Source organism: Leuresthes tenuis, unplaced genomic scaffold, assembly GCF_036924035.1.
Source record: "Leuresthes tenuis unplaced genomic scaffold, fLeuTen1.0.hap1 SCAF_11, whole genome shotgun sequence".
Lineage (NCBI taxonomy): Eukaryota > Metazoa > Chordata > Actinopteri > Atheriniformes > Atherinopsidae > Leuresthes > Leuresthes tenuis.
The window spans coordinates 16,921,073-16,948,499 of NW_027325365.1; the positions used below are offsets into that span (position 1 = coordinate 16,921,073).

The following is a 27,427-nucleotide window of genomic DNA, read 5'->3' on the forward strand; positions in this document are numbered from 1 at the left end:
AGCCTTTTTGCGAGTTGAAAAGACAAACGACACAGCCACAGATCTTATTGATTGTCATACATTTCCATAAGCAGTTCTCTGTGGAGTGATCCTGGAATAGTTAAACACCCTATGCTTTCATTTATAGGCCACACAATGAAGGTATACTGTTTTAGTGAATTATAAACTAAGATCTCCAGCTGGGCTCCCGGTTTTCATCACAGCACTTGTTATCAAAACATGTATCAGATTTATGACTAGCTTCTAACAACCTGAGAATATTCATTTCTGGGAGACATGTAATTGGTTATCTCTGACCAGATTTATGACCAGATTGACCACAAGCAGTGTGGATTTAAAGTTCGATGATAGTACTGTCACTGAAATGCGTTTATTATGTGTCTGCAAGACAAGTTGATACAGCACGGGTACATTTTCATTGTTTGTTAACGGGATTTTGGTTTTACACCGTGGGAAACAAGTCATTGTGGTGAACTGTTAGCAAAGAGCTGCTTATTTACGCTAACAGACTTTGAGCTAAATTGCATTGTTACCGAGAAGAAAACAAGTCCCAAATTGAACTTGTTGTAAGCCATGTGTGAGGAAAGCAGCTGGCACTGTCGATCCCCAACAATTAACCACTGCCCTGGGTTGTGAGCTTTTAGATTTTCCTCATGAAACAGTTTCAAGATGTTGCCAAAAGCTACACTATGAGAGGGGTGAGAGTCTCGGAAAACAGTGAAGTTGAGGCAAGAAAAACCTGATGAAGAAAATTTCCCAAAGAGCCGCAGATTTGTGTTTTCATTTGTACGAGCTCAAGCTCCAACTTTACATACACTGTCGTTGTTTAATTCATTATTAGACATGTTAGGTCAAATATTTCATCTTAAGATGAAGGTTTTCACCTAATAATGATTCTAAACACACAGTGTGTATGGTCTTACTGTCCTGGCTATCTGTGATGAAGCAGGAAGACTGGTGACATGCTGAGTCGTCACTCCTATCTGGCCCACTTGGCACTCCATCACAGCACGATGTAAGAGGGAGGTGAGTTTGCAGGAGTCAAGCAGGCGTAATAATTTTGGCTCAGAGGTCAGGCTGTGCCCCTTAGTTGGAGCACACGTGGGACGAGAGGATTGTCGGTATGAACCCACAGGATCACTTCAGCTCCCAGCTGAGCGAACAGCAGGAGTGTAAACATGAGGTAACATGAGGCTGGCTGTGAGGATCATATCAGCTGTTTTTTTTTTTGTTTTTTGTTCACTTTGATTAACTGAGCTATCCCTCCACCCACAGAGGAAAAGTTATATAGGATCAGAATGGCCTGGCAACTGGTGGGTCACTTTAGTCAAGGTGAATCTAACATAACTTACATGAGCAGCTGACGGTTCTTCGAGCGCCACCAGCAGGTGGAAGGTTTAACTTCAACCATTACCGCTCAACAGATTGCATGGTTCTTAAAGAATGATGAACCATGCAGTCTGTTAAGCAGATCTAGCCAAATGTACCCAATTCTTTGGTTTTTGATCGAATTACTCATAAAACTAATGACACGGCTGATGGTCTAACAAACGTACGAGCATATTGATGCTTAAAAAGTCCACACAGTTTGGCCTTACTCTTATTTTATCTGCCTGGTTTCGGAAAAAAGTTTATTCATATATAAAAAGTTTATATATATATACATAAATAATGTTTATTATGCAGTACTTATCAGTTGTTTATCATTGTGAATATGTTTTCTCGTGTCAGGAGGCAAACAAAAAGAGCATTTCTGATTAAAAATCCCAGAGATACTTTATTTCCCACATCTCTCACAGATGAGTAAATCATTAGTGTTACCGCTTTCTCAGCCTCCACCATCACTACTCTCCTTTCCTCTTCTCCACTGCTTTCAGCCGGCCCTCCAGGCTGTTCAGGCGGTTCTCCACTGCATAGGGCTTATCGGAGTCAGAAGTGAGCAGAGTCAACAGGACGCACGCCAGCACCAGGCCGCCCAATCGAACTGCAGTGGTGTCTGCGGTGGCGTGCTTGTCAGTCACGATCAGTCCAAAAAGCCAGAGTGCTAGGACAGTTTTCACCACCCAGAACACCTGCTTCGCCACACCAATCAGCACACGGAGGACGATGGTCAGCACCCAGTAACCGATAAGGCCCACCAGACCCCACTGGGCGACGGCGGTCACGCCCTCCGGAGTGAAGCGCGGCAATGTCAGTGCAACTGTGGGAAAAGGGAATCCAGCTTAGGTGTCTTTTCATGTAGAATAAAGCTTGACAAAACCTGCCTGCCTTAGAGAGGAAGCAAGATAAGTAAACACACCTAAAAGGGTGTGGCAGAAAAACTGCTCTGAGGAAGGCTGCATATTTCAAATTGCACTTAAAACTTGCTCTGCCACAGACTCTCTCCTACTGCAGCGCGCGATTTTCGGTGAGCGACACAGACACAAAGGAAAAGCAGAGTGTGCAGCAAAGCCTTAACAGTCTAAACAGAGTCTGAGTCCCAGACAGGGGTCACCCCGGTACCCACCATCAAATCCTGTGACCCTGAGGATCTCTGTGACGTAAACGGCGATGACATTCAGGCCACTGGCAGCTCCTTCAGCCACGAATCGGATCACTGTCTCCAAAAACTATTTTGGTGTGGAGGAAGGGTGGAGACATGTTATACTTTTTCATACAAGGCAACAATGAAGAGAGACAACATTCTGATCATGCAGGGGCAAAAAATGAGAATGTGCAGGCAGCTACAGAGTCATTTATTATGCTGGATTACAAACAGAGCAACTGACATTTACAGCAGCACTTTGCACAAACCCGTTAAACAGGGATCTCTAACTGACCGTGAGACACCTCACGGTAGAAAAGCTGCTGTATTGTTGACTTGTACAGACAGCAGTGCATGTGGATGACAGCTGGAAAGCACCCCTCTCTATTCCTGTACAGTCCCTCCGTGCAAACGCTCTCCTCCCCCCAAAATGAAAGATTGAAAAAACAAAAAAGCAGCAACAACATTCAGACATAGTGCAGCCTTGTCCAGCAAGGTCAAGGTTAGCCCAGTCAGTTGGACGGGGATCTTATCTGCACCTGTTGCCCGACACACAGGCTTACACACGAGGTCTGTGCAGTGTCAGAGTGAGACTTGAGCATCTGTCACTCCGTGTCAGTGTGTGGATGCAACTTAAAAACGGTACGGGTAATTTTCAGCCGGCTCAGTTTACATATGATGGACGTTGCAGTGAGGACTGCCGTCGGCAGTATTACAAAGTGAAAAGTGGCCCAGAAAAGACAATAATTCATATTCATATTCAGACAAACCTGAGACGAAGCAGATGCACAAAAACATACTCGGCGCACTGACAGTTTCCAGTGAAGTTAACAGAGTAACGTTATCTGATGAAGTCCTTGAAGAAATGTTGCTGCTGCTACATTAAATCTACCGGGGGACCGTTAGAGCAGTGTGAGGATCTGATGTTTTACTTTTGCTTTGATAAAATGTGCAGAATAAATTACTTGTTTTTTTTTCTTTTATAACCTTATTAGCCTGTTTTAAATCTTGCATAGACAAGTTCAGTCGGAGGGCGGCTTTTCATTCTAATTTGGGGTTGCATAAAGAGACCATTTTTAAGACAAAGACTGTGCACACACATATTTTGCATTCGGACAGCATCTAAGTCACAGTAACCGACACACATCTACTAAATCTCATCTCTACAAGTGAACTGTGGCCTACCATGCAAATATCACTAATGTGATGCCAGCTTCACTATGGTCATGCTCCTACTTCCTGCTAGATCTACAGATGTGACAAAGGCAAAACGGAGCCCCACGAGAGGACTCTGTTTTAAAGGGACCATGCCAGGGGTAGCAGGGTGAAAACACCCGGGGGGGTTTCTTACCATGGCCACTGTATAGACGTTCTCCTGGCCAAGCAATGACTCAAGAAACAACACTGCACTCTGAGAAGGGAGCCACAGCAGGGTGGAGGCAGGGAGACAGAGATGTACGTGTTTGCGTGTGCATGGGCGAGGGGGGGATGCATGAAATGAGGGCAGAGAAGATGAGGGGATCAGGAGGAAGATTAACAAGTTGAGGAGCATGGGGAGAGGAATGTGTGTGAAGGGCGAAGTGATGAGGTTGGAGAGAGGTGACAGGGTTGGAGCTGAAAATTAGTAATCAGGTACAGTTATTGATCAAGAATAGAGCAAACAGTGACGTTAGAATATTAAGAAATAAAGGAAAGAATTGAGAGCAGATCCACTTCCTGGTGCAGAGAGAAAAAGAGTATAATCCGGGGATGCACCTCCTCTCTGTACCTCAGCAGCTGACCGTATGACGCCGGCTCCCAACACTGACTCCGCGTACCGCTGGATCTCCTGGCAGGTCCCCGTGATCAGGGTGAGCAGAGTGACCACCGGTGGGCTCTCCGCTTTGGCCTGCTGGCCTCCAGCTTCAGCTTCAACTCCAGCGCAGCCCACCGCCACACCGAGAGCCAACAAGCAGGCAGTAATCAACACCCGAGCCATGGCACCGCGTCCGCAGCCAGACGCACGCAGCAGTCCTGGTTAGATTTGAGAACAATGGAAGGGGGAAAAAAAATATGCGCCAAGATGTGTGCACACAGGTCCACGATGCGGCCCAGAGCAGGTTCAGGAAATTCAGACTTAAAAATGGCTCCTGTTGGGAGGTTTCAATCAACATGCACTAATACAGCAAAATGGGAGAAAGAGGAAAAAAAAAAACGCCGGCTAACTCAAATATCCAATTAGCTAATTATATAAAAACGTGTTGGTCAGCAAATTCCACTCAGTATCAAAATGATCTCGGCATTTAATTATAAACTTTGGCAGCGACGCAAATATCAAATGCAGTTTCGCTACTCAAGGACGCTCCAGCTTAAACGGAGGCTATATTTGGTAGAAAACCGTTACAGGCTTGCAGCAGGAGTCCAAATATAAAGTCATCAGCGAAGGCGCACGGAAAAGTTCGTATAAAGGAGCTGCGGAGGCAGAATATCCACGTTTCCTTGAGAGATTTAAGAGGAACGTGGTGACGCCGCGAGCACGAGTATCTTAAAGCCTCTTATTCAGCCCGGAGCTGCCCACCGAGCAAGTTTGGTGCTCCTTTGTCCCCGATCTGGCATCAAATGCACTACTGAGATGGATTATGTTGCACAACCCCCTTTTTCTTTTTCTTTTTTTTTTTTTTAAAGCCCTGCCTTGTTACTCCCTTCCTTCCAGCGTTTCTAACGACTCTTTCCACACGTCTGGATCTTCAGGGAGGGGGAGGAGGGTGCTCTGTTGCACAGGGATAAACAGAGACTTGCACATTGGGACTTGTGGTTTAATAACCCAAGCCAGTTGTTAATATTACTCCCGCAGTTTGAGGCTTGACCAACAATTAAAAGAAAACGGAGGCGGCACACTTTTTTTTTTTTAGGATCAGTTTAATAACTAGCAGAACCAGCAATTATACCGCACCAAACCAGAGGATATTAAAGATTTCAGAGGCAAATTACAGGAGGATTTCAGATTTAAGAAAAAGATAAACACATTCATCACATTCACACACACACACACACAACATAAAATAAACTTCTGCAACTCTAGGAATGCTGTTTTCTCACTGCACTTGCCTTTCTCTTTGTATTCTGCTTTAATAGCCTGTTTTCAAAAACACACCCACCCACACACACACACACACACACTGTAAGCTTCAGTATGTGATGCAACCACTCTTTCTGCACCAAAGAACATTAATAATGTAGCGGATACTGGATGGGGGGGGGGGGGGGGGGGGGGGGGGGGGGGACCCTTCAGTCATTGTTTTAAAAAAAGAAACAAATAGTCTTCCACTCAGAGCATCACTGAAATGATCATGTGACATCACTAATAATATCCTGCGAGAGGAGTTGGCACGAGTGCAGTGCAGAGTCTCGCTCCGGGGCAGTGTCTGTACCACCGCTCATCTCGCTGACCCGCTTCCTCGTCGTCCCGAGCGAGGAGGGGACCGTGGATTCAGCCGATGTAAATGCGATGGAAGTCGTTTGCTCCGAAGGCGGCGTTGCATTTGGGGCACTTCCTCTGCCGGGTGTCGTAGCGCGTTTTCACGCACTCGAAGCAGAAGACGTGGAAGCACTTTGTGAGGACAGCATCCTTCACCCGAGAGTTGCAGCAGGGACACGTTAGACGAGCCTGGGAGATGGGGAAGGAAGGGACAACGCTGACTGGTTTGTAATGACTGAACGCAAACACCTAGGCCAGAAGTCAGGCCTTGTGACTGGAAAACACTGTTACAACGATACAGATGAAGATACAAACACCTTGTCAGAAGATAACAAAAACAGTCTAAAAGTAGTTCAAAAACTACTTTTTTTTACATGCAGTTTTGTGCTGGACTGCAAGTCAATAGAAGTTACTTTTACTTTGTGTGTGAAAATAGTTTTAAACCCCTGTAAAAAGCTGATGTGTCACTATATATATATATATATATATATATATACATGTGTGTATGTAAAAACAAGCTTTTATTACCTCTGGAAAGTGACATATTAGTCAATTCATGCTAGATTTTCCAAAATGTCAAGTTATCATTTATATGAACAAAAGTGCCCAACTGCAGGCAGGAGCAACATGAAAAGCACAACGGAAGCTAACAAATGTGAATCTTTGGAGCACAAACAATAGTTTAAAGACATTCATCTTGATGCTGTGCACAAACGGAGGGTCACATGAAAGCCGGCAGAAGTCATTTTTCCGTTTGGTGCCCCTGAAACCCACCTTGTAGTCATTAATCTCTTCATTGAGGATATCGTCTCCACTGCTGATTTTCTCAGCCGGTTTCTTGGCCTTCTCAATCTTTCTCCTTAGTTTGGAGATGTCCTCCTGAAACACATGAACAGCTGTGAGGGAAAGGAGTCCCTTCGCCACACTTACGGTTGTCTCGGTAACGGAACTGCAGCAGTGGATACAGTCCTGAACTCAGCTCAGACACGTACAGTGTTAGAGACCATCGTCTTTTTTCTGGACTGGACTGTGTTCTTCCTGAAGCTTCCACAGTCAACTTTAGACATTTATCACCTAGGTGAGGGGAGGTTTTTTTCTTTTTCTTTTTTTTTCTTTTTCTTCTTCTTTGGTTTTGTATTTCAAAGGAGTCTAGATAGCTGAATTCTTACTTACTTGCTGTTTACGTTTCAGGTTAGCAGTGGTGTCAGCCTGTTATGTTCAACTCTATGTTCGGGCCAACATTAATACATCTTTTAAATGTTTAACGCTGGCATGTGTTGGAAGTGTAAGTGCATTTGAAATGTTTTAACAGGCACTCTGAAGCCCGGCCTTCTGCGTGTCCAGTTACCTGAGCTCGCCGGGCGTTGAAGGACTCCTTTTCCCTGGAAATGCTGTTCTCAACGACCTCCGCTCTGACCAGTTTGAGCCTCTGCTGAACCTGTTCCAGCTGACTCCTCAAGTCCTCTGACAGCTGCGCAGATTCCTGAGCCTACGGGGACAAGGAGAGTCGTCTTTGCTTTGACTCGCGGCATTTTGACCCTGTTTGGGATGAGTTTGACTCTGCAGGTGCGGCTCATGGTTGCTTCTCAGTACGTCACCTTGCGTTTGTTCATGTCCAACGCTTGTGTTCGCAGGGACAGCTCTCGCTCTGCAGCGTTGATGGTGCCCTGCAGGAGGCGCTCCTTCTCCTCGAGCTTCCTCACCACCTGCAGCTGCGCGTCGACCTGCTCGGTCACAGAAAGTTGCGTTAAACGCAGCCAGTAAGCAGTAAGGGTTGCCACATAATCTTTCACAGGATCTTCACTCAAAGACAATTGAATGGAATGTGATCACTAATCTTTATTTTTTTACTGATTGTAATGCTTTTTGCAATCAAAGTCAGCGACACACGATACGAGGCAGCTGCCAAGCCCCCTGTTCCTGGGACTGCACTTTGTGGAGCTGCCCGGTGACTCACCTGAGTTTTTAAAGTCAGGAGCTGGTCGGCGAGCTCCTCCTTCTCCTCTTTCAGAAGTTTGTGAATCTGGTTGGACTTGATTCGCTCGCTCATCAGCTTGAAGTTGGCGTCGTCTTTTTCTCGGAGCTGCTGCATGAGCCGGATGTTCTGTTCCTGCATGTCCTCAAAGGCCTGGCCTGTCACGTCCATCTCGCTCAGAAGTGCGTCTTCCTCCTGGCGCACCGAAGAGGGCGTGTTAGAGAACAAAAGGGCGGGGCTTTGTGAACATAATCAAAAAGGACAGCCAACGCACCTGTTTTGCGATGGACAACTTCTTGTTGAGGGTGTCAATCTGCTCCTCCACGGAACGGATCTTCCTTAGAGCCTCTTCATCAGCCATTTTCTTGCCTTCCCTCCTCTCTCTCTCCTCCAGTTCCCTCAGCCTTTGCCACAGCTCCTCTCCCTGAAACCAGCACAAGACGAAAAATCTGTGGTTATGTTCTAAATCTAAAAGGAGAAACACCACACAAGCCCTGTGGGAACGGTTCTTTCCGCTTCCACAGCTCTGCTCATTAATTGTCTGAGTGCTGGCTGTGGAACGATGATATCACCTCTGACTTGGCCTTCTTCTCTGCAGCCATGAGCTGAACTTTGTCCCTCTGCTCCTTGGGCGCGGAGCGGTACATGTCCAGTAGCAGCTTCATCTCCCTCTGGGATTCCTGAGCTTTCCTGTGGAGATACAGGAGGAATTTCAGAGGGGTAAAAAAAAAAAAAAAAAACAAGACAAAATACGACCATCATCTAAAATACACCCTTGGAAGTGCATTTGAAAAACCTTAAAATAAAAGATTATGAAGGATGAAGCTGCAGACAGGACAGTCTTTTTACGGCACAACTCTGTGGCATCAGTTTTGTTAGCCTGCTACATCTTAAGATAAGAGCGCTGACCATTGATAGAATGAGGCTCATTTAGCCTCCAACTGACCCACAGAAAACATCAACAACAAATGAAACTGAACTGATGTTTCAACACATTCCAACCCCAAAAGCTCACACGCACACTATTGTTTGGTTGGGCCAACTTTAGCCCACATTTGCTGTAGCATTGTTTGGTTTTTTTAATGTCCAGCACATCCCAAAGATTTTCAATAAAGCCAAGATGTGTTTAAAAATCTCTGTTTAAGATGTCCACACATACTTGAGTTCTACTCGGACGATTTTCAGCTGCTCCATTTCCTTCCTCTTGGACCCTCCGATCATAGACAGCCGCTCCCCGGCTGACTCCTCAGGCTGGCTGCTGCTCCCCGGCTTCTCCTTCTCCTCCTTTATCACGCTGCTGCTGCTGCTCCCGCTGCTTCGGATGGGCTTCTCTCTTTCCTTTTCCTTCTCTTTCTCCCGCTCTTTCTCCTCTTTCTTCATAATGTCCTTTTCTTTCTTCTCTTCCTTCTCTTTCTTCTCCTCCCTCTCCTCTTCCTTTAGGCCTACCTCAGTTTCTACGCCAGGCTCCGTTTTCACCGAGGCGCCTTTAGAGAGACAATCGGGAAACTGTCAGTCGTGATAATCCAGTTGTGTCTTTGCAAGTATCAGTAAAAGATTAAGAAATTAAGCGTATTTTAATCAAAGATGAGTTAAGCTTTTAGTTACCAGTGCTGCTCGGTGTGGAGGAGCCGTTGTCAGGCTCTGTTTTGACCACGGGTTCCCCAGAAACAGCCGGGGTTGACGGAGAGGTCGTCTCGTCCTTCACGTCCATCTCTGTGCTGGACTGTGATTGGAGGATGGCGCTGCCCTTTAAGGCGCGGACCTACACATCAAACGGATGTCTTTCAGTGCCTCGCTGTAACCTTCAAAGCTATTAAAGTTCCCCCAAAACGAGACGCGGCGGCCCAAATCTTTCTGCATCTCCCCCTCTCACCCACCTGGTTGAGCTCAGCTTGTGTCTCTCTCAGTCTCAACTTGTACTTCACCACCTCTCCCTTCAGCTGCTGGTTGTGGGTTTGCAGCGTGCTTATCAGATGACGCATCTCCCTGTTGATAGGGCCTGAGAGAAAAGCAGGGAGTGAGGGTGAGGAGATGAGGGACTCACTGATATCAGTCTAACCTTTACTGCCTTCCAACACAGACGATGCACATTGGCTGTGTGTCGGTAACCTGCTTGCTCGTTGGCAGCTAGCGTCTGTTCGAACTCGATGCGCAGCATCTCGTACTCCTTCTTGACCTGAGCCAGCGTGTCCTCCAGCTGAAACACTTCCGTGCGAACCTTCCTCTGCAGGGCCACCTCATCGTTCTGCAGTCAGAGGGGTTCAGAGTGAGCAAAAGGTGATCCAGACAAATACCGACAGGCGCGCGGACGCCGCAGTAACGCCACAGTAATGCCTGCAGTAACACCTGCAGTAACGCCACAGTAACGCCTGCAGTAACGCCTGCAGTAACGCCACAGTAACGCCGCAGTAATGCCACAGTAACGCCTGCAGTAACGCCTGCAGTAACGCCTGCAGTAATGCCACAGCAACGCCACAGCAACGCCACAGCAACGCCACAGTAACGCCACAGTAATGCCTGCAGTAACGCCTGCAGTAACGCCACAGTAACGCCTGCAGTAACGCCACAGTAATGCCTGCAGTAACACCTGCAGTAACGCCACAGTAACGCCTGCAGTAACGCCTGCAGTAACGCCACAGTAACGCCGCAGTAATGCCACAGTAACGCCTGCAGTAACGCCACAGTAACGCCACATTAACGCCTGCAGTAACGCCACAGTAATGCCTGCAGTAACACCTGCAGTAACGCCACAGTAACGCCTGCAGTAACGCCTGCAGTAACGCCACAGTAACGCCGCAGTAATGCCACAGTAACGCCTGCAGTAACGCCTGCAGTAACGCCTGCAGTAATGCCACAGCAACGCCACAGCAACGCCACAGCAACGCCACAGTAACGCCACAGTAATGCCACAGTAACGCCTGCAGTAACGCCTGCAGTAACGCCTGCAGTAATGCCACAGCAACGCCACAGCAACGCCACAGCAACGCCACAGTAACGCCTGCAGTAACGCCTGCAGTAACGCCTGCAGTAACGCCACAGTAACGCCACAGTAACGCCTGCAGTAACGCCTGCAGTAACGCCACAGTAACGCCTGCAGTAACGCCACAGTAACGCCACATTAACACCTGCAGTAACGCCACAGTAATGCCTACAGTAACACCTGCAGTAACGCCACAGTAACGCCTGCAGTAACGCCGCAGTAATGCCACAGTAACGCCTGCAGTAACGCCTGCAGTAACGCCTGCAGTAACGCCACAGTAACGCCACATTAACACCTGCAGTAACGCCACAGTAATGCCTGCAGTAACACCTGCAGTAACGCCACAGTAACGCCTGCAGTAACGCCACAGTAACGCCGCAGTAACGCCACAGTAATGCCACAGTAACGCCTGCAGTAACGCCTGCAGTAACGCCACAGTAACGCCTGCAGTAATGCCACAGTAACGCCTGCAGTAACGCCTGCAGTAACGCCACAGTAACGCCACATTAACACCTGCAGTAACGCCACAGTAATGCCTACAGTAACACCTGCAGTAACGCCACAGTAACGCCTGCAGTAACGCCGCAGTAATGCCACAGTAACGCCTGCAGTAACGCCTGCAGTAACGCCTGCAGTAACGCCACAGTAACGCCACATTAACACCTGCAGTAACGCCACAGTAATGCCTGCAGTAACACCTGCAGTAACGCCACAGTAACGCCTGCAGTAACGCCACAGTAACGCCGCAGTAACGCCACAGTAATGCCACAGTAACGCCTGCAGTAACGCCTGCAGTAACGCCACAGTAACGCCGCAGTAATGCCACAGTAACGCCTGCAGTAACGCCTGCAGTAACGCCTGCAGTAATGCCACAGCAACGCCACAGCAACGCCACAGTAACGCCACAGTAACGCCTGCAGTAACGCCTGCAGTAACGCCACAGTAACGCCACAGTAACGCCTGCAGTAACGCCTGCAGTAACGCCACAGTAACGCCTGCAGTAACGCCACAGTAACGCCTGCAGTAACGCCACAGTAACGCCTGCAGTAACGCCACAGTAACGCCTGCAGTAACGCCACAGTAACGCCACAGTAACGCCTGCAGTAACGCCACAGTAACGCCACAGTAACGCCACAGTAACGCCTGCAGTAACGCCTGCAGTAACGCCACAGTAACGCCACAGTAACGCCTGCAGTAACGCCGCAGTAACGCCACAGTAATGCCTGCAGTAACGCCACAGTAACGCCTGCAGTAACGCCTGCAGTAACGCCACAGTAACGCCACAGTAACGCCTGCAGTAACGCCTGCAGTAACGCCACAGTAACGCCACAGTAACGCCTGCAGTAACGCCTGCAGTAACGCCACAGTAACGCCACAGTAACGCCTGCAGTAACGCCACAGTAACGCCTGCAGTAACGCCACAGTAACGCCTGCAGTAACGCCTGCAGTAACGCCACAGTAACGCCACAGTAATGCCTGCAGTAACGCCACAGTAACGCCACAGTAACGCCACAGTAACGCCTGCAGTAACGCCTGCAGTAACGCCACAGTAACGCCACAGTAACGCCTGCAGTAACGCCACAGTAACGCCTGCAGTAACGCCACAGTAATGCCTGCAGTAACGCCACAGTAACGCCTGCAGTAACGCCTGCAGTAACGCCACAGTAACGCCTGCAGTAACGCCACAGTAACGCCACAGCAACGCCACAGTAACGCCACAGTAATGCCTGCAGTAACGCCACAGTAACGCCTGCAGTAACGCCACAGTAACGCCACAGTAATGCCTGCAGTAACGCCTGCAGTAACGCCTGCAGTAACACCACAGTAACGCCTGCAGTAACGCCACAGTAACGCCACAGTAACGCCACAGTAACGCCGCAGTAACGCCACAGTAACGCCGCAGTAACGCCACAGTAATGCCTGCAGTAACGCCACAGTAACGCCACAGTAACGCCTGCAGTAACGCCACAGTAACGCACCTCCATGTGCTCCAGCTGCCGAAGGCGCGCGGTCCGTGTCGTGTTGAGGCGAGCGCGCGTCTCGTCTAATTGAGACTTGAGGATCAGCGACTCGTTGTAGAGCACAGAAAACTGCGACTGCAGACAGCGATACTCTGAAGTCTCTCTGACCAGACCCTCGGCTCGATTCACCAGCTCCGTCTGAGAGGGAAGAAAAAACAAACACGAAACCAGATAAACGTTTAGAGAGACAAGAAAAAAAAAAGAGTTGTCGCTCATGCATGGCTTATCCCATTCAACATAAGTGTGTCTGTGGCCTGGTTTCAAGGTGCCTCAGGTTTTCATTTCTCCGAGGCCCATTGTGTGTAGTTTGGTGATATCATGTGGCCTCATGGCAACAGTAACTTTAAATGTACTGTGGCACAAAGTGGCACATTGTCCCATTCAGAGCACTGGAGTCGAAACGGTGCCGCGTTTAATGGAAATACCTTCATGCTGTTGTTGTCCTGCTGAACGTTCTGCAGGTCCTGCTCGAGCTTCTGCAGCTCGATGAGGCGGTTGTCCGCCAGCTCCCTGTTCTCCTCCAACTCGCTGTTCATTTCCTCAAACTGTCCCGAGAGAAGCACAAAAGCTAAGGCACGCAAACCGAGTCTCAAATCCCGCAACATCTCTTAAACAAACGGCAAACTTTGCATTCATTAGGAAAAAAAAAAAAGCAGACAAACCTTTCTCTTGTTAATAGTGATGGTTCCACACACACTGCTGGCCTCCCCGCACACTTTATAGCCTTTGCTGTTAACCTGGGGAGAAGAAAAGTGTTGCTACAGACGTTTCATAGCAACATAACATAGTCATTGAGAAAAACCCCGGCACAGCAGCCCGCTCACCCTCTCCAGTATCTCGCTCAGGTGCGCGTTCAGTCTGTTCTCTCGGCGACGGATCTTCTCCATGTCCCACTGGAGCTCCTCGATGCGAGCCTGCAGCTCGCTGACGCGCTGGTCTGCTTTGTTAGCGGCGCGACCCAGAGACCGGGACTGCAGGGGACAGGGAAACACGGACAGCCCATGAAAAGGAAGACTTCCAAAGCAGTCACGCTGCAGCAAAGCAAACGTCGCTAAGAGATGACCGACCCAATAAAACGAACACACAGAAGAAGAAAAAAGATTGACTGTAAGAACTGCTTTATGTCTACGAGCAGATAATTAAAGATGCATAAGCTCTCTTACCGACAGCAGGCGTCAATGTGGTACAAAAATAGTCCTAGAGAAGTGTTTTATGTGTCAGAGACAGAGGACGTAGAATTCGTACCTCGCTGGTCATGTGACTGTGCTTCTGCTTGAGGTCCTCCGTCAGCTGTTGAAGCTGCTCGTTTTCACTGGTCAGCAGGGAGTTCAGCTTGGAAGCGACCTGCCACAAACTGCCCTCTGAAACGAAAAGCAGGAATGCCGTATGTAGTGGATGCAAAGCGGATTCATTTCATATTGCTCCACTGCGACGCTGCCGCCGGTCACAGAAACTCTCACACGTTTCCTCTCACCAGCTCCACCAGAGTCCACCTCTGCCTTGAGCTGGTCCACGGTGCTCTTCAGACTCTCGTAGATCTCCACCACACGACTGGCCTGCTTCTGGCTGGACTCCACCCTCTCCTGGAGCTCTGCCTCCATCTCATCACTGGTGCTGCTCGCCAGCGTGGCCAGGAAGGAATTAGAGGTCTCTCCCTGGTGGCCTGATTGATAAGCGCAGGAAAGGAGGAATTGGCTTTGAGTTCAGATTCTGTTAAATGTCATGGTGAGGTTGCTTTCCTGTGCCAGGTCTGTTTTTACCTCGGTCTTTGGGCCTCTCCTGGTTGGAGTCACCATCAGGTTCCGGAGTTTCAGGCTTCAGACTCCGTCCCTCGACCGATGGGGATTTCTCTGGTTCGGTGCTTGCTTGTTCATAGCGCCTGATGATCAGCTGAATATTCTCATCAAACTGAAAGAGAGAGCATACTGGTTTTCTGAAGGGTACGGAAAGTAACATTTAAGACTTTTCAATACTTTTTTGTGTCCAATCATCTCCTGGAAACAATGTTTTCTCATTTTCATTGTGCGAAGCATTTAAAAGACTTTTCAAACATTAATCTAAGTCTTCATTTCAGACTTTTTGAAGATCCTCGGACACCTCGGCATTGCATCCCATTTGGAGTTACAGTTCTTCAAAGAAATGGAAACTGTTAATGCTGATCTCCTGCTTCCTTGTACGAATGCTTACCTGGTTCCAGTATCTGTTGAGGATGAGCAGGCTGGCATCATCCGTGGCCTGCCGGGTCTCCAATCTCTCAATTCGCTCTCGCAGCTCATCCTCAATCACCTGCGAACAGATTAAACTTTATTAGACTGTTAAAAAGAAAAAAAAAGGCACAAGAGCAACATTCACCGTTTGTGTCTGGGTCTGTAAATACATATAGGAGAATAAATTCACCTGTCTTTGATCCAGAGACTCTCCCAACTTTCTATTCTTAGTCTGGAGCGCTTTGATGTCTTGTTCTTCCTGAAAAAAAAAAAGATTTCATCACGTGTAACCAAAACTGGAACTAAAAGACTTGGCACTTCTGTGATGAAGGCTGATACATATGACTGGACAATGAAGAGAGGCTCACTGAGTTCGACACCCCTCCCAGTTTGATGACCGTCTCCACCGCGGTGCTCCCTCCAGCCGCATTGCTGACACCGGAACCTCCGTCCTCTCCTTCCCTCTCCCTGCGCTTCTCTGGGGGCGCACCGGAGGACGAGGCTCCGCCGGAGTCAGCAGGACGCTTTTGTCCCGACATCCTCAGACTCCTGAAACAAACACAGAGCCGGGGGGGAGAAAAAAAAGCGGATAGTGAGTGGGGATTCAAATATAACTAAATATAATTAATCGTATTCCCTAATGTGTATTCCCATATGTTACACTCCAGTGTTTCAAAAATAAACCTAGAGCTGGCTGAATGAATCAGTCACCATACGGGCTAACATTAGCCATTAGCTAGCACCAGCTCCAGATACTAAGTGGATTCATTTGGAGCCGGTTGAGAAAAGCAGTCGCTTTGTTATTATGTCTGCAACGCCCACAGCTCATCTAAATCTTACCGATTTAAATGCTAAGAGTTTTTAACTCAATCTGTCTGTGAATGTTGATGTTGCGGCTCCGTGCCTCTCGGAAACGGAAGTATTCACGCTCTTGTGGAGGCAACCCCCAGCTGACAGTGCGCCCCCTGTTGCTGCGGAGGGAATTACACGAGTCAACACCCTTCTTCGACTTTACTGCTGTAACTAAGTATCTAAATCATGATGTTAGCAAGAGCTAATAATATGGATTACCAAATACAGCGGTTTGAACCACATACTGTAAGTTACACATGTACACTTGATGAGCCACAACAATAAAACCACTGACAGGTAAAGGAAGTGGTAAGTAGTTGATCTGCTTCGGTGACCTTAACATTTCTGCAGGACAACAGCAAGTCTGTGGTGTGAATGTGTAACTATGTGTTCCATATTTCCAACAGAACTCTGATGCTTCAGACCCTTCTCAGATTTACAGACGCGTCCATCCATTACTATTTCAAAAGTAAACTTCCTTAAACTTACCAGCGCGCGTGCAACTCTTTATTTTTGCAGTTTTTGCTTAAAACTGTTCAACAGTCATAAAGGAGTTACAAGTTCTCTGAGTTCCCCTCAAGAGGAGTAAAGACTGCCCTTTAAACAATAGATTATGTCACCTTTGTATTCTGCAGACACCACCGATATTTCTCTAACTAGTTAACACGATCGCATTATTTGTTAGATATAGAGTTTAACCAAAGTCCAGCACTCTTCCACGTGATAAGGCCACCGCATTACATTATAACGCAAGACCTATTTTGTAAGTCAGTGGTTTCCCCTGAAGATTTTAGGTTTCTGGAGATCTGAAGCTGCAGTAGCAGTTGCCCCGCAGCTTTCATTGTTGGGTCCAATGGAAATCATAGATGCAATATAATGATATGCATCTACTAGATCCCAAACACTATGCTCTTACTCTAAAATTATTTTCTTTGTAATGCACATGAAGAATTCCCCTCAAAAATCTTAACAAAGCGTTGATCAAGGTGACATAGTCTCACTTTTTACTGCTGCAGTGTTGATTTGGAACTTGTTGGGCACATTATATCCACCAAAACATCCAAACCGACAATTGTCATGTGCAATCTTTTTGGTTACTTCCACATATTTGTTGGGATAAGCGGCATTCTTTGGATAACATGCATTGTTGTCCTTGCTTGCTTCTTTTTAGACATAAATCTATGTAAAAAACCAACACTGGACTCTGATCTGTAATATCAATAGGGTTATTGCGCAGGGTGCAGAGTCCAGGTTGTGCAAAAGCTGGCTTGTCATTACTTGTCAGTCACAGACACAGCTCAGGCTGGGGGTTCAAAGATCCCTGATCGGTCATGGATGGGTGCCAAAACCCAAACTCCCCCAAAAAGCTTTGGTCCAGTTTCAGTGATCAATATGAAAACTGTCAATGCATGACGTGCTTGGCAAGGAGTGTGACGCATGAAGTGGATACACAAAAGTTACGTGTGGAAAAGCAGCCTCTGATCAACATCAAACTGATGGAATATTCTGTGTACGACTATCCTGATTCTGATCCTCACTATAATGATATGAAATGGGAGACAATGAAAGTTCCTCTTGGTGTAAAATGTAGACAAGTTTAATGAGGCATGTTTTAGCAAAATGAAGAAGCAGAATTTACTAAAAGAACTTACTGACTACCCATATCTATAACTTGCACAACTCAAATAAGCCGTGTTTCAGGTAAAGAAAGGTGGAAACATACTTTATGACTCTGAGCAAGATGTGAGTTTCACCAGTGAGGAAAAAAAAGATATTTGAATTGACTTGTGAGCTCATAAAAGCAAGATCTTAGCTATCCTGGAACAGCTCTCATATATAAATGTGAACAAATGCATTCCAACTGTTTCACCAGGACTAAAGGAGAACAGAAACCCAAATTGCAACATTGCAGCAGGCCTCTTACATTTCAACATGCCTCAAAGTGCTGCGAAAGCTCTCCGGGAGCCCGCAGAGGGGGCGGGGCTGTATCAGGACTTGTGTGATCGATTTTTCAGTAACATTGTGTTACCTTACTTGTTTAGACTTCAATCTCAGATCTTGATCTAAACTATAAAGTCCACAGAAACACACCTAAGCAACACCATGAAAACCGCCCCGGAGAGTCTGACCGGGCCAATTGCGTTACCAGGGTGACACCCGCCCCCGCCACATCACCGGCACCTCCCCCATCTGCACGGAGCAGGCAATAAAAACAGCTTTTCACAAACGCTCGGTCTTGTTCATCATTCTTATCGCCGCCAGGAGTCAACTTGGGCCGCCTGCAACTTTTAGCGTCGTCGCTATTTGACAAAACTCTCAAGTAAGAAGGGTTTTAATGTTTTTTGCACGTTTGCAAAGCTTCAGGTTCCTGCAGAACCTGTTGGTATGTGAGGGCTTTCACATGTTGAAAAGTGTCCAACAATGGACTTGACAGCAACTAGATTTTTTTTTCGAGGTATTGAGTCCGCGGAGCTTCTGATTAATAGGGATGTTTATTTTACAGTTTGCATTGCTGTGTCTGTTTTATTCTGACAGAGTGGTATATTAAATGTTCTCGTATGTTTCCTTCTGATGGCGATCTGTGTTCAACGTATGGCTTTGTGCAAAAAAATGCACATAATTTATGATAATTTATTCCATTCAAATGATGAAAAAGGTCTTAATTCCTAAATTTTAATTTAAGCTTTTCTCAATGCATTCTTCTGCAGAAAACATTGTGTCAAACAACTTCAGGGGAGCTGTAAACTCGTGTTGCACACTGAAAGTCAGATCTTATTTGTTTTTAAGGCCAAAGTTCAACTCTGCCTGCCAAATATTTAACTGCAGTGGCGGAGCAAGAATAGCAGGATATTGGAGGCAGAATTTCATTTTGTTGGATAGGAAAAGATTACAATTTCCTCATACCTGAAGTTGTTATTTTTATTTTTTTTTAAAGCTTGTCAAATAACTCTTTTTGTCTCCATCAGGATGACTCACCAGTTCCCATCCCTGTCTCCGGAGCAGAAGAAGGAGCTCTCTGACATTGCTCAGAGAATCGTGGCTCCAGGAAAGGGAATCCTGGCTGCAGATGAATCAACAGGTGAGCCTCGCTCTCAGTTATTATTTGATTGTAACTGCCGTGTGCAGCTGAAAGAACATTCTCATGCTCCTCTTGTCAAGGCACCATGGCAAAGCGCCTGCAGAAAATCAATGTGGAGAACACAGAGGAGAACCGTCGCTTCTTCCGTGACCTTCTTTTCTCCTCTGATCCCTCCATCGCCAACTGCGTGGGCGGGGTCATCTTCTTCCACGAGACGCTCTATCAGAAATCAGACAGCGGCAAGCTTTTCCCCGCAGTCGTCAAGGGGAAGGGGATTGTTGTTGGCATCAAGGTGAGGAGGCTGCAAAACGAACTTTTGAATAAAACATGTTGACACTTTTGAATCACGCTGACTTGGTTTTGGCTTTTTGATGTAGGTGGACAAAGGCACAGCTGGTCTAAATGGAACAGACGGAGAGACCACCACACAGGGTAAAAAAAAAAAAAAATCCAATTTCACAGAATTAAATTCCAGTCTTGACAAAGATTTGCTTTTCTTTAAGAGGATGCAAACCTAAACATTGTGTGGCTTGTTTAGGTCTGGACGGCCTGTCGGAGCGCTGCGCCCAGTATAAGAAGGACGGCTGTGACTTTGCTAAGTGGAGGTGTGTGCTCAAGATCTCAGGCGGTTGCCCGTCAGCTCTCGCCATTGCAGAAAACGCTAATGTCCTTGCCAGATATGCCAGTATCTGCCAACAGGTGTGTATTGCACCTTTATCCTACGTCAAGGTCTACAAATGACTATAAAACCTGTGACTCATTTGTTTAACCTTGTCTTCTCTAGAATGGCCTGGTGCCAATTGTGGAGCCAGAGATTCTGCCTGATGGTGACCACGACTTGCTGCGGTGCCAGTATGTCACAGAAAAGGTAAACACAGCACAGAAAGTGGGGAATTTTCCCGTTACATGAGATGAACGCCCACTTATACGCCTGCCTGTTTATCTTTAGGTCCTGGCTGCTGTGTACAAGGCTCTGTCTGACCATCACGTCTACCTGGAGGGAACTCTGCTGAAGCCCAACATGGTCACTGCTGGACACTCCTGCACTAAGAAGTACACCCCTCAGGAGGTTGCCATGGCTACTGTGACCGCTCTGAGGCGCACTGTCCCAGCTGCTGTACCTGGTGAGTATCTTTTACTCAGCTTTTCCCTATGATAAATCGGTTTAAAGAAGTGTATGGAGATGTTTCTTTCGTTTCTAGCACAAGTGGCATTCTCTTTGCATCTTTCCAGGCATCTGCTTCCTGTCTGGAGGCCAGAGTGAGGAGGAGGCCTCGCTCAACCTCAACGCCATAAACCAGGTGCCCCTCCACCGCCCGTGGAAGCTCACCTTCTCTTATGGCCGTGCACTCCAGGCCTCTGCTCTCGCAGCCTGGCAGGGCAAAGCTGGCAACAAGGCCGCTGCACAGGAAGTTTTCTGCAACAGAGCCAAGGTGAGCCTTACAGGGCACGAGTGCTCATCACCGAGTGGACATGAATAAGCTATTCACTCCCACAGTTTTGTTACTGTGGACTGTGCACAGTCCTGCCTCCTTAAATAATTCTTATCTTGTATTACCCAACTTCATGCTGCCTGGTAAATGATTGATTCTGAAAAGCTTTCTGTCTGTTCCGTCTTGCACTAATGTGGCGCATGTAACGTGGCTGATCATTAACACTTGCATTTGACTTTACACTTTTCCCGTCTTCTTTTCTCCCTTCAGATCAATGGCCTGGCTTCCAAAGGAGAGTACAAGCCCTCTGGCTCAGCTAACCAGGCCTCCATGCAGTCTCTGTACACTGCCAGCTATGTCTATTAAATACTGTGAACACATAAACTGCACAAGGACCAAATATGACATCCATCTCCTTGATGTCCTTCTTTTATGAGCCACCAATACCAGCGGAGGACTTCCAACATAATGTTAAGCTACTGTTTGTCTAGTTGATTACATGAAATAAATTAAGACCAAAACTGTTTGATGTTCTTGCAATTCTTGTAAGTTTGTCATTATTTCAGAGCCACAAGATTGATCTTCAGACTGTCAAAAATGCAGCCGTATCTATAGAAATTAAACAAGAGTGCTACTTTAGTTTTATTTAACAAAGAATATGTATTTATTACATCAAATGCTGCCAAAAAACTCAAAAAGAAAAAAACCTCCCAGGAGGAATATGGATCTGATATCGCAGTTTAAATTAACTCAAGATAGACATCTGCAAACCAAATGATGACAGACCAGTGGGCGTTTAAAAAAAAAATAAATAAATAAATAAATAAATAAAAATAAAAAAATTAATCTTTATTTAACACTAACTTTAGAGGTGGCGTTCAGTAAAATCTGTTCTATCTTTCCCAAGATATCATGGTTGTTTGCTTTGAGGCTTTCATTTAGAATCTGATATGTGCTGTAACACCACTGTACATGTCATTAAGTGCACGCCATAACCTTTTTCCCATTATTTTGATTTGAGGCCAGAATTGAGAGGGTGAAAATGGTTTCTTTTTTTTCCATTTTAGTTTTGGAAACATTGTAAAAACAAGGAATATTTTGTGTTTTCATTTTATTTTGAAAAAGATCTGAACAAATGATCCACAGATTCAACAGTCAATTTTTATATCAAAATACAACATTTAAAAACAAGATAATAAAATGACAGGGGACACAACACTTGGTACTGTGTCAGTGAGAGGCAGGACACATCCTGGACAGGTCAGCAGTACTGTGAATTCAGTCTCAAAGAAAGCAATTATGTAAATGAAATAATGAAAGGACCCACCAATATTTTCATGTAGAGAAGCAGTCTGTTTGAGGATGAAAAATACATGAAAAATGGAATTGATAAGCTAATATGCTGATTGTAGAGGATTAATGGGTGAAATAGTGTGCTAATAAAGACTTTGCTGGACCAGAAACCAATCCATATCCAATAAATGGTATTCTGAATGCAAATACTAAGGAAATGGCAAGATGATGGTGGACAAGGTCCAGTTTGAATTAAGCTGAAATGGACACATCTGACAGCTGGAAACACAAATCCATCAGACCGGCCTCTTTGCAAAAGCCCACAAAATCTTTAATCAAGTAGCAATTCATATACTTTGAAATATGAAACAAAAACGAAAAAAAACATTAAAAAAAACTGATAAAGGTATAAGTGTTGATGTTTACTTAAGTAGAAGTGAAAAGTAAAGGCTCTGAAAGGTACTTCTGAGGTACATGGAATACTAAGATGAATACCTGCCTGACGTCCTTCACAAAGAATTGTTCTTTACGGCTGTCAACTTTGAACAGTTAACTAAAATAAGGCTGTGGATGAGGAATAACTTGAATCTGCATAATCTGCAGTGTTTTCTGGTTTAATTTTTTTTCACGTCACTAGTTCCTGACTCAATTTCATGGAAATTATGCCACATATGATGTACCTTAGAAATGGAAAGTTAGAAATTGGAATTATTAACAAATTCCCATCAGTACGTACATTACAAGAAATGAGTTAACTGCTGCAGCTCTGCCAGTACTTTGTCTGATGTTTTATTCAATCAAGAATAACAAATTAAAGATTTCACATGCTTTATGTTTCCGGTGAGTGACACATAGTAGAGATGATGTGGTTAACAAACCCAAGTTTCCCACCGAGAAATCATACTTCTGACATTTTCCCAGGAATTTTTCCCATTTGGAACTTGGAAATACAGTAACTATTGAACGCAGCATTACATATCAGTCTCCATCTTGCCTGTAACATGTTTTCGTGCTGATAGATACACTGAGGAATCCATGGAGGTTGAAGATGGTTTGCATATCAGAAAATGGTACAGTGAGAAGAAAGAAACAATAATTTCCCTCAAATTAATGAAAACAAAAGCAACAAGCCTCCTTTGAAAAATTTAAGGGTAGAAAGTGTAGATATTTGTGTTAAAATGTAGCATGTAAGTAAAAAGCAGAGATAGCTGAAAATTCTTATTTGTATCTCCCCGGTACAATAGATTGTAAACCACTTTAATAAAATTGGGTGATGTTACATAATCATAATGTGTATATATATATTTTAATATAAAATCTGATGTGCACCTTATATCGCTATATTTTCTATGATCCGTACAGCAAAAACTTGCTGGAAAGATAAATGAGATAGTTGTATTCCCCTGAACTCACATGATAAAGTAATAACCTTTCCAGATAGTCTATACATAAAGCATAACAATCAACAATGCATTGCTCTGAGGCAGTGTAACATTTAGAAACAGGGTACAAAAAAGGCAGGGAAAACAGTGTCAGTTCAAACAGATCAATACTGAAAGGGGTCGCTCTCAGTTTGACGTTGTGCCACTCCGTGGCGGGGGAATATGATGGACAATGATCTGATGAAAAGGAAAGAAAACGACAAGAAGGAAGTAAAATAAAGAGCAACTCAAAGCCATTGAATCATACAATCCGACAAATCTGACAAATGCGACCAGAATTCTTCTGGTTGCCGACGTTTCAGGGTGTCTTAGATTTTTTTCTTTTTATGGTTATAAATTTAGGCTTTGTCTATTGTAATTTTTTTTTAATGTCTTCATTTTTGGTCTTAATTCATTCTTTCTGTAGTTTTGTAGGTCGTTTACAACTTTGGAGGATGATCAAATGTACCTCTAAGTATGACCCTTCGGGTACGAAATGCCTGAACATCACACAAAACACAACGATGACACAAAAAGATAAAACAACATTTTACATCTGAAAATCAAACAATCTGAAAACACAGCGCTTCATCAAACGCAACAGATCAAAATAACATGTTCCAAAAAGGCAAGATTTTTGGTTTTCTCGCTTCTTATTTGAAATAATTTACTTTCTGCTGTGTTTGATCTGATGCTGTGTTTTTGCCCTGCATGTCCTAAAAGAGAAAGTCTGTTTCCCACAGTGTGACAAAGAAAAATGAATTACCTGAGTGTGTGTGGATTTTAGGGCAAAACGTGCAACAACAGACAAGAAGATGAGAATTGCTGACACGCACAGCGAGGATATGAACAATATGACTTCAACGCCAAAAATCTGTGCCTATAATAGAAAGTTAAGGGGAGCGTTATTCCTTTTTTTTTTTTTTTTGAGAAATTGCATTGTTCCATTGAGTTATTAAAAGAAAGAAAAAAAAAAGGGTTACAACTCACCACCTGGAAATAGTCCCAAATCTCCAGATTTTCATAACTACTGTAATGATGCATGTACATGAGGTACATGTAGAAGCCAAAGCAATGTATCCTGTAGCCAAAAGAGACTATGACTCCCAAGAGGGTAACCACATACATGGCCAGACACACAGTCACCTGGGAAAGAGCAGTTCAGCCACATGTTAAGTCATATTTAAAAGAAAGCACACCCCGTTTCAATTCAGGATTTTACATCAGGACATAATAAAAAAAAATCATCTGATCCTTACCAGGTGTTGAAATCAGTCAAAAACAACTTCATATGAACACGAACACATATCACACTGTGTCATTTACACCACAAAACCTGTGCCAAAATGTAGAATCAGTGTGTGAACAACTAAATACACCTTTATTGCTTCCATATGGTTGAAACAAGGTAAATAGCAACGCGGTGCTGTTGATGAACTGCATTTATAAATTGATCATCAACACGTGTGAGCAATAGGGTGACCAGATTCCAATTCACCAGATGTGGGACATTCAGGGGTGTTAACACAATGCCAACAGATGAGACGAAAGTGGAAATGTTTATAATGTCTATAATGATAAACATTTGAATTGCACCTGTGTATGAAATGTGCAACATAAATAAACTGCCTTGCCTTGCCTAATGCACAGTAATCCATGCTTTGTGAAAACCAGCTCTGTATGCCAGAGTAATCTAGAGTCAAACGTGAGGCTGTCTGTACAGTGGCTAAAGCTCATTTTAGGTTAATGAGGGGCTATTTTGAAAGATTATGTATTAGGAATAAAAGTTAAGTCCTACAACCAGAGGATAAAACAAGCAGACTTACCATCCTCTTTGATGGATGTAACTCAGTGTAGATTGACAGGATTCCACAGACAAGGAACTTGAAACAAAAACCAACCAAAAAAATTAGATTGTCACATAATGTTCACCAGCTTTGCAGTCATATCCTGAAACTACTTATCAAAGTGGCAACTCAAGAAATCACCAAAGCCCATTTGTACTGAACACAATAGCTGGCTTAAGCATATTCAGAGCTACCCGCTGTTGCTGTTTTATATGTTTCTTCACAGATAGACGATCACTATGATATGATAAGTAAAAACTAACAGAGATGTGATATTAGAGGGCAAATTCTACAATTTGTGCAAAAAAAACACGATCTTCAAGGTAGAATGCAGTATCTTCCATATAGAAACAATATGTTTTTTAGCACTTACTTTGAGGTTGGCTAACTGTGATGCTCGGCTAGGAATTTCTCCTTATTGCAATGTTTGTGCTAAGCAAAAATATCAGGCCTTCCTGCTAAAATTGTATCTCGACACAAGAGGGTGGTATTTATCCTCTCACTTGCTTTTCAGCAGGAAACATTCAGTTAATCCACTTAGCTTTGAAAGTTTTTAGAGGCAATAAGAAACTACTTCAATCATTTTCAGCAAAACGGTTTCGTTCTAAATGAAACGTACATTGTGTCAGTGCAAATCTTGCCAGAAAAGTGTTATGTACCAGAGCTCCCTGCCAGAAGGGGACATAGATTTTGTAAGAAGTGTCAGTGTTTTCGCCAGCCAATACAAATGCCATGAGCACCTCAGCGCAGCCACACATCAGAATGACAATCTGGGAGGGAGAAGAGAGAGTATGGATGAAAGTGTGTACTCTTACGCAGCAGTTATAGCTGACCAATTACTTTACATTTATCTGAAAGTAGATGTATTACCCCAAGACTTCTGGGCTCTCTTTGGAGAAAGCGGTGCAGTGGCTTACTGTCCATCAGTGCCGTGTTGTCTTCTTCCCGTTTCCCATCATTTCCAGTGGTTCTCTCTCTTGTTGTTGACTGAGTGTCCTCCATTGCAGGTTTAATGCACAGTTGCGTTTGGCTATGGGTGGAGAGAGCAAGAACTCACAGAACCAGAGACATATTCTCCTCTTCACAGCACAGATGTTATTTTGAGAACCTACAAGGCAGATTGTTAAATAGCAGAATAGATGTGCAGCAGAAGCCTGCTGACTGCTACATGCAAGAGTGCAAAAACAGTCTCAAAGAAAGCATTTATGCTGATAAAAACATGAAAAGACTCACAAGGATTTTCACGAAGAGAAGCAGTGTGAAATGTAATGGGAAGGGGATGTCGTGTGTTGAAAGAGGAAGTGTGGAAATCTGAGATTTCTCTTCTTTTTTCATTAAAAGGAGGAGCCTAAGGTTGTGCAAGACATTCACAGACTGAAGCTGTTCCACAGAAGAGGGTGAGTGTTGGTCACCAAGTCAAAGTCAAATCTCAGTAAGAGCTGAGAGCATATAAAAGGAGAAAGTCTGTTCATGTCAAAAAAACAATATAAACAAGGCCACACACATCTGTCCCGACAGCTTCTGTAGTTGAGCTGCTCCGAAGTCAAAGTCAAATTTATTTGTATAGCACATTTCATGCACAAAACAATTCAAAGTGCTTTACATAAAATAAAAGCGTTGAAGCGGGGAGCAGAAAAAGCATTAAAAATATGCAAAAGCATATAAATAGAAATAAATTAAATAATTAAAATTAATGTGTATTTCAGACCAAAACCCATTTAATTTATTCAATCTTAATTTAATCATATTTTTTTAAAATCACAACTGTTCAAAGAAGTATCATTGGACTGTATTGATATTCCTCACCTTTTTGCTCTTTTCATATCATGCCTTAAAAGACATTGATCAGATTAAATTCCAAGAGGTTTCCGATATGTTTGTCCATTTCCTGTTGCGTTCTACTTCTCATAAACAAGTGGACAGAGATGAAAGGCGACTCAACCGTTTGGGTCGGACCTGTGAGGTTGTTGAGGACCCAGGCCGTCTCTCTGGCCGAGGCTGGCTGGGTGTGCAGGTAGGCCTGAACTAGTGCACACAGGGCAACAACGGGGTGCCGAGATCTTCAACAGGGCAGGAGGACGGGAGGTTTCCAACACACCTGAGCAGAGGACAGACAAGCTACAGAGGACAAAAAAAAGCTCTTATGATCCATATTCACTGAGAAAAGTACTTAGCTGCAGTTGTTAAACTGCTCCAGCTTGTATTTCAGGCTAAAATCCATTTCTCCCCCTTATTAAATATTCTTAATCATACTGCTGTATTAGTTTAAACATTTATCATATAAACAAAAACACAGTATTAGTGGATTTGTCCTCAACTTTAACCTGCCTTTGCACAA

At 44.8% G+C, this 27,427-nt stretch overlaps 4 protein-coding genes across 6 annotated transcripts; 1 reads left to right on the forward strand and 3 right to left on the reverse strand.

Moving 5' to 3' along the window:
* Window positions 1-1,750: 1,750 nt before the first annotated feature.
* On the reverse strand, window positions 1,751-5,163 carry LOC140318119 (uncharacterized). Of its 2 annotated transcripts, none has more exons than XM_072395804.1 (3): window positions 4,293-5,163; window positions 2,507-2,609; window positions 1,751-2,200 (listed from the first exon to the last, which is right to left on the reverse strand). In XM_072395804.1, exons 1-3 carry the CDS (start codon window positions 4,500-4,502, stop codon window positions 1,845-1,847), a joined length of 669 nt encoding a protein of 222 aa, XP_072251905.1. In that variant the 5' UTR covers window positions 4,503-5,163; the 3' UTR covers window positions 1,751-1,844. The 2 variants fall into 2 exon arrangements, with proteins under 2 accessions (XP_072251905.1, XP_072251906.1); XM_072395805.1 differs by lacking the exon at window positions 4,293-5,163 and adding an exon at window positions 3,876-4,260.
* A 233-nt stretch (window positions 5,164-5,396) lies between these two features.
* rnf20 (ring finger protein 20, E3 ubiquitin protein ligase) lies at window positions 5,397-17,183 on the reverse strand. 2 transcript variants are annotated; one of them, XM_072395807.1, is made up of 22 exons: window positions 17,018-17,183; window positions 15,533-15,713; window positions 15,355-15,423; window positions 15,145-15,243; window positions 14,718-14,865; window positions 14,432-14,620; window positions 14,203-14,318; window positions 13,782-13,928; window positions 13,620-13,694; window positions 13,383-13,502; window positions 12,916-13,095; window positions 10,066-10,201; window positions 9,834-9,955; window positions 9,562-9,718; window positions 9,116-9,440; window positions 8,529-8,646; window positions 8,231-8,380; window positions 7,939-8,151; window positions 7,580-7,705; window positions 7,330-7,470; window positions 6,756-6,860; window positions 5,397-6,170 (listed from the first exon to the last, which is right to left on the reverse strand). In XM_072395807.1, the coding sequence occupies exons 2-22, from the start codon at window positions 15,701-15,703 to the stop codon at window positions 5,994-5,996; spliced, it is 3,084 nt and encodes a 1,027-aa protein (XP_072251908.1). In that variant the 5' UTR covers window positions 15,704-15,713; window positions 17,018-17,183; the 3' UTR covers window positions 5,397-5,993. The 2 variants fall into 2 exon arrangements, with proteins under 2 accessions (XP_072251908.1, XP_072251907.1); XM_072395806.1 differs by lacking the exon at window positions 17,018-17,183 and adding an exon at window positions 16,005-16,098.
* A 1,047-nt stretch (window positions 17,184-18,230) lies between these two features.
* On the forward strand, window positions 18,231-21,049 carry aldob (aldolase b, fructose-bisphosphate). The gene is made up of 9 exons (XM_072395808.1): window positions 18,231-18,336; window positions 18,983-19,095; window positions 19,176-19,387; window positions 19,473-19,527; window positions 19,634-19,794; window positions 19,880-19,963; window positions 20,045-20,219; window positions 20,329-20,528; window positions 20,799-21,049. The coding sequence occupies exons 2-9, from the start codon at window positions 18,984-18,986 to the stop codon at window positions 20,892-20,894; spliced, it is 1,095 nt and encodes a 364-aa protein (XP_072251909.1). The 5' UTR covers window positions 18,231-18,336; window position 18,983; the 3' UTR covers window positions 20,895-21,049.
* A 1,805-nt stretch (window positions 21,050-22,854) lies between these two features.
* On the reverse strand, window positions 22,855-26,379 carry LOC140318621 (uncharacterized). Its single transcript, XM_072396434.1, has 7 exons — window positions 26,323-26,379; window positions 25,960-26,119; window positions 25,749-25,859; window positions 25,069-25,125; window positions 24,233-24,388; window positions 24,009-24,122; window positions 22,855-23,440 (listed from the first exon to the last, which is right to left on the reverse strand). Exons 2-7 carry the CDS (start codon window positions 26,089-26,091, stop codon window positions 23,390-23,392), a joined length of 621 nt encoding a protein of 206 aa, XP_072252535.1. The 5' UTR covers window positions 26,092-26,119; window positions 26,323-26,379; the 3' UTR covers window positions 22,855-23,389.
* Between the last annotated feature and the right edge of the window lie 1,048 nt (window positions 26,380-27,427).

What these genes read in the sequence shown, in the direction of transcription:
- LOC140318119 (XM_072395804.1), bottom strand. Translation starts at nt 4,502, where the DNA reads ATGGCTCGGGTGTTGATTACTGCCTGCTTGTTGGCTCTCGGTGTGGCG. An exon ending in TCATACGGTCAGCTGCTGAG is followed by an intron (nt 2,610 to 4,292) that starts GTACAGAGAGGA and finishes ACACCAAAATAG; the next exon opens with TTTTTGGAGACAGTGATCCG. An exon ending in CAGGGTCACAGGATTTGATG is followed by an intron (nt 2,201 to 2,506) that starts GTGGGTACCGGG and finishes CTTTTCCCACAG; the next exon opens with TTGCACTGACATTGCCGCGC.
- rnf20 (XM_072395807.1), bottom strand. Translation starts at nt 15,703, where the DNA reads ATGTCGGGACAAAAGCGTCCTGCTGACTCCGGCGGAGCCTCGTCCTCC. An exon ending in GGTGGACTCTGGTGGAGCTG is followed by an intron (nt 14,319 to 14,431) that starts GTGAGAGGAAAC and finishes TTTTCGTTTCAG; the next exon opens with AGGGCAGTTTGTGGCAGGTC. An exon ending in ATCGTCCGAGTAGAACTCAA is followed by an intron (nt 8,647 to 9,115) that starts GTATGTGTGGAC and finishes GTATCTCCACAG; the next exon opens with GAAAGCTCAGGAATCCCAGA.
- aldob (XM_072395808.1), top strand. Translation starts at nt 18,984, where the DNA reads ATGACTCACCAGTTCCCATCCCTGTCTCCGGAGCAGAAGAAGGAGCTC. An exon ending in GGATTGTTGTTGGCATCAAG is followed by an intron (nt 19,388 to 19,472) that starts GTGAGGAGGCTG and finishes TTTTTGATGTAG; the next exon opens with GTGGACAAAGGCACAGCTGG. An exon ending in TGTCCCAGCTGCTGTACCTG is followed by an intron (nt 20,220 to 20,328) that starts GTGAGTATCTTT and finishes GCATCTTTCCAG; the next exon opens with GCATCTGCTTCCTGTCTGGA.
- LOC140318621 (XM_072396434.1), bottom strand. Translation starts at nt 26,091, where the DNA reads ATGGAGGACACTCAGTCAACAACAAGAGAGAGAACCACTGGAAATGAT. An exon ending in GAGAGCCCAGAAGTCTTGGG is followed by an intron (nt 25,860 to 25,959) that starts GTAATACATCTA and finishes TCTCCCTCCCAG; the next exon opens with ATTGTCATTCTGATGTGTGG. An exon ending in TACATCCATCAAAGAGGATG is followed by an intron (nt 24,389 to 25,068) that starts GTAAGTCTGCTT and finishes GCTCTTTCCCAG; the next exon opens with GTGACTGTGTGTCTGGCCAT.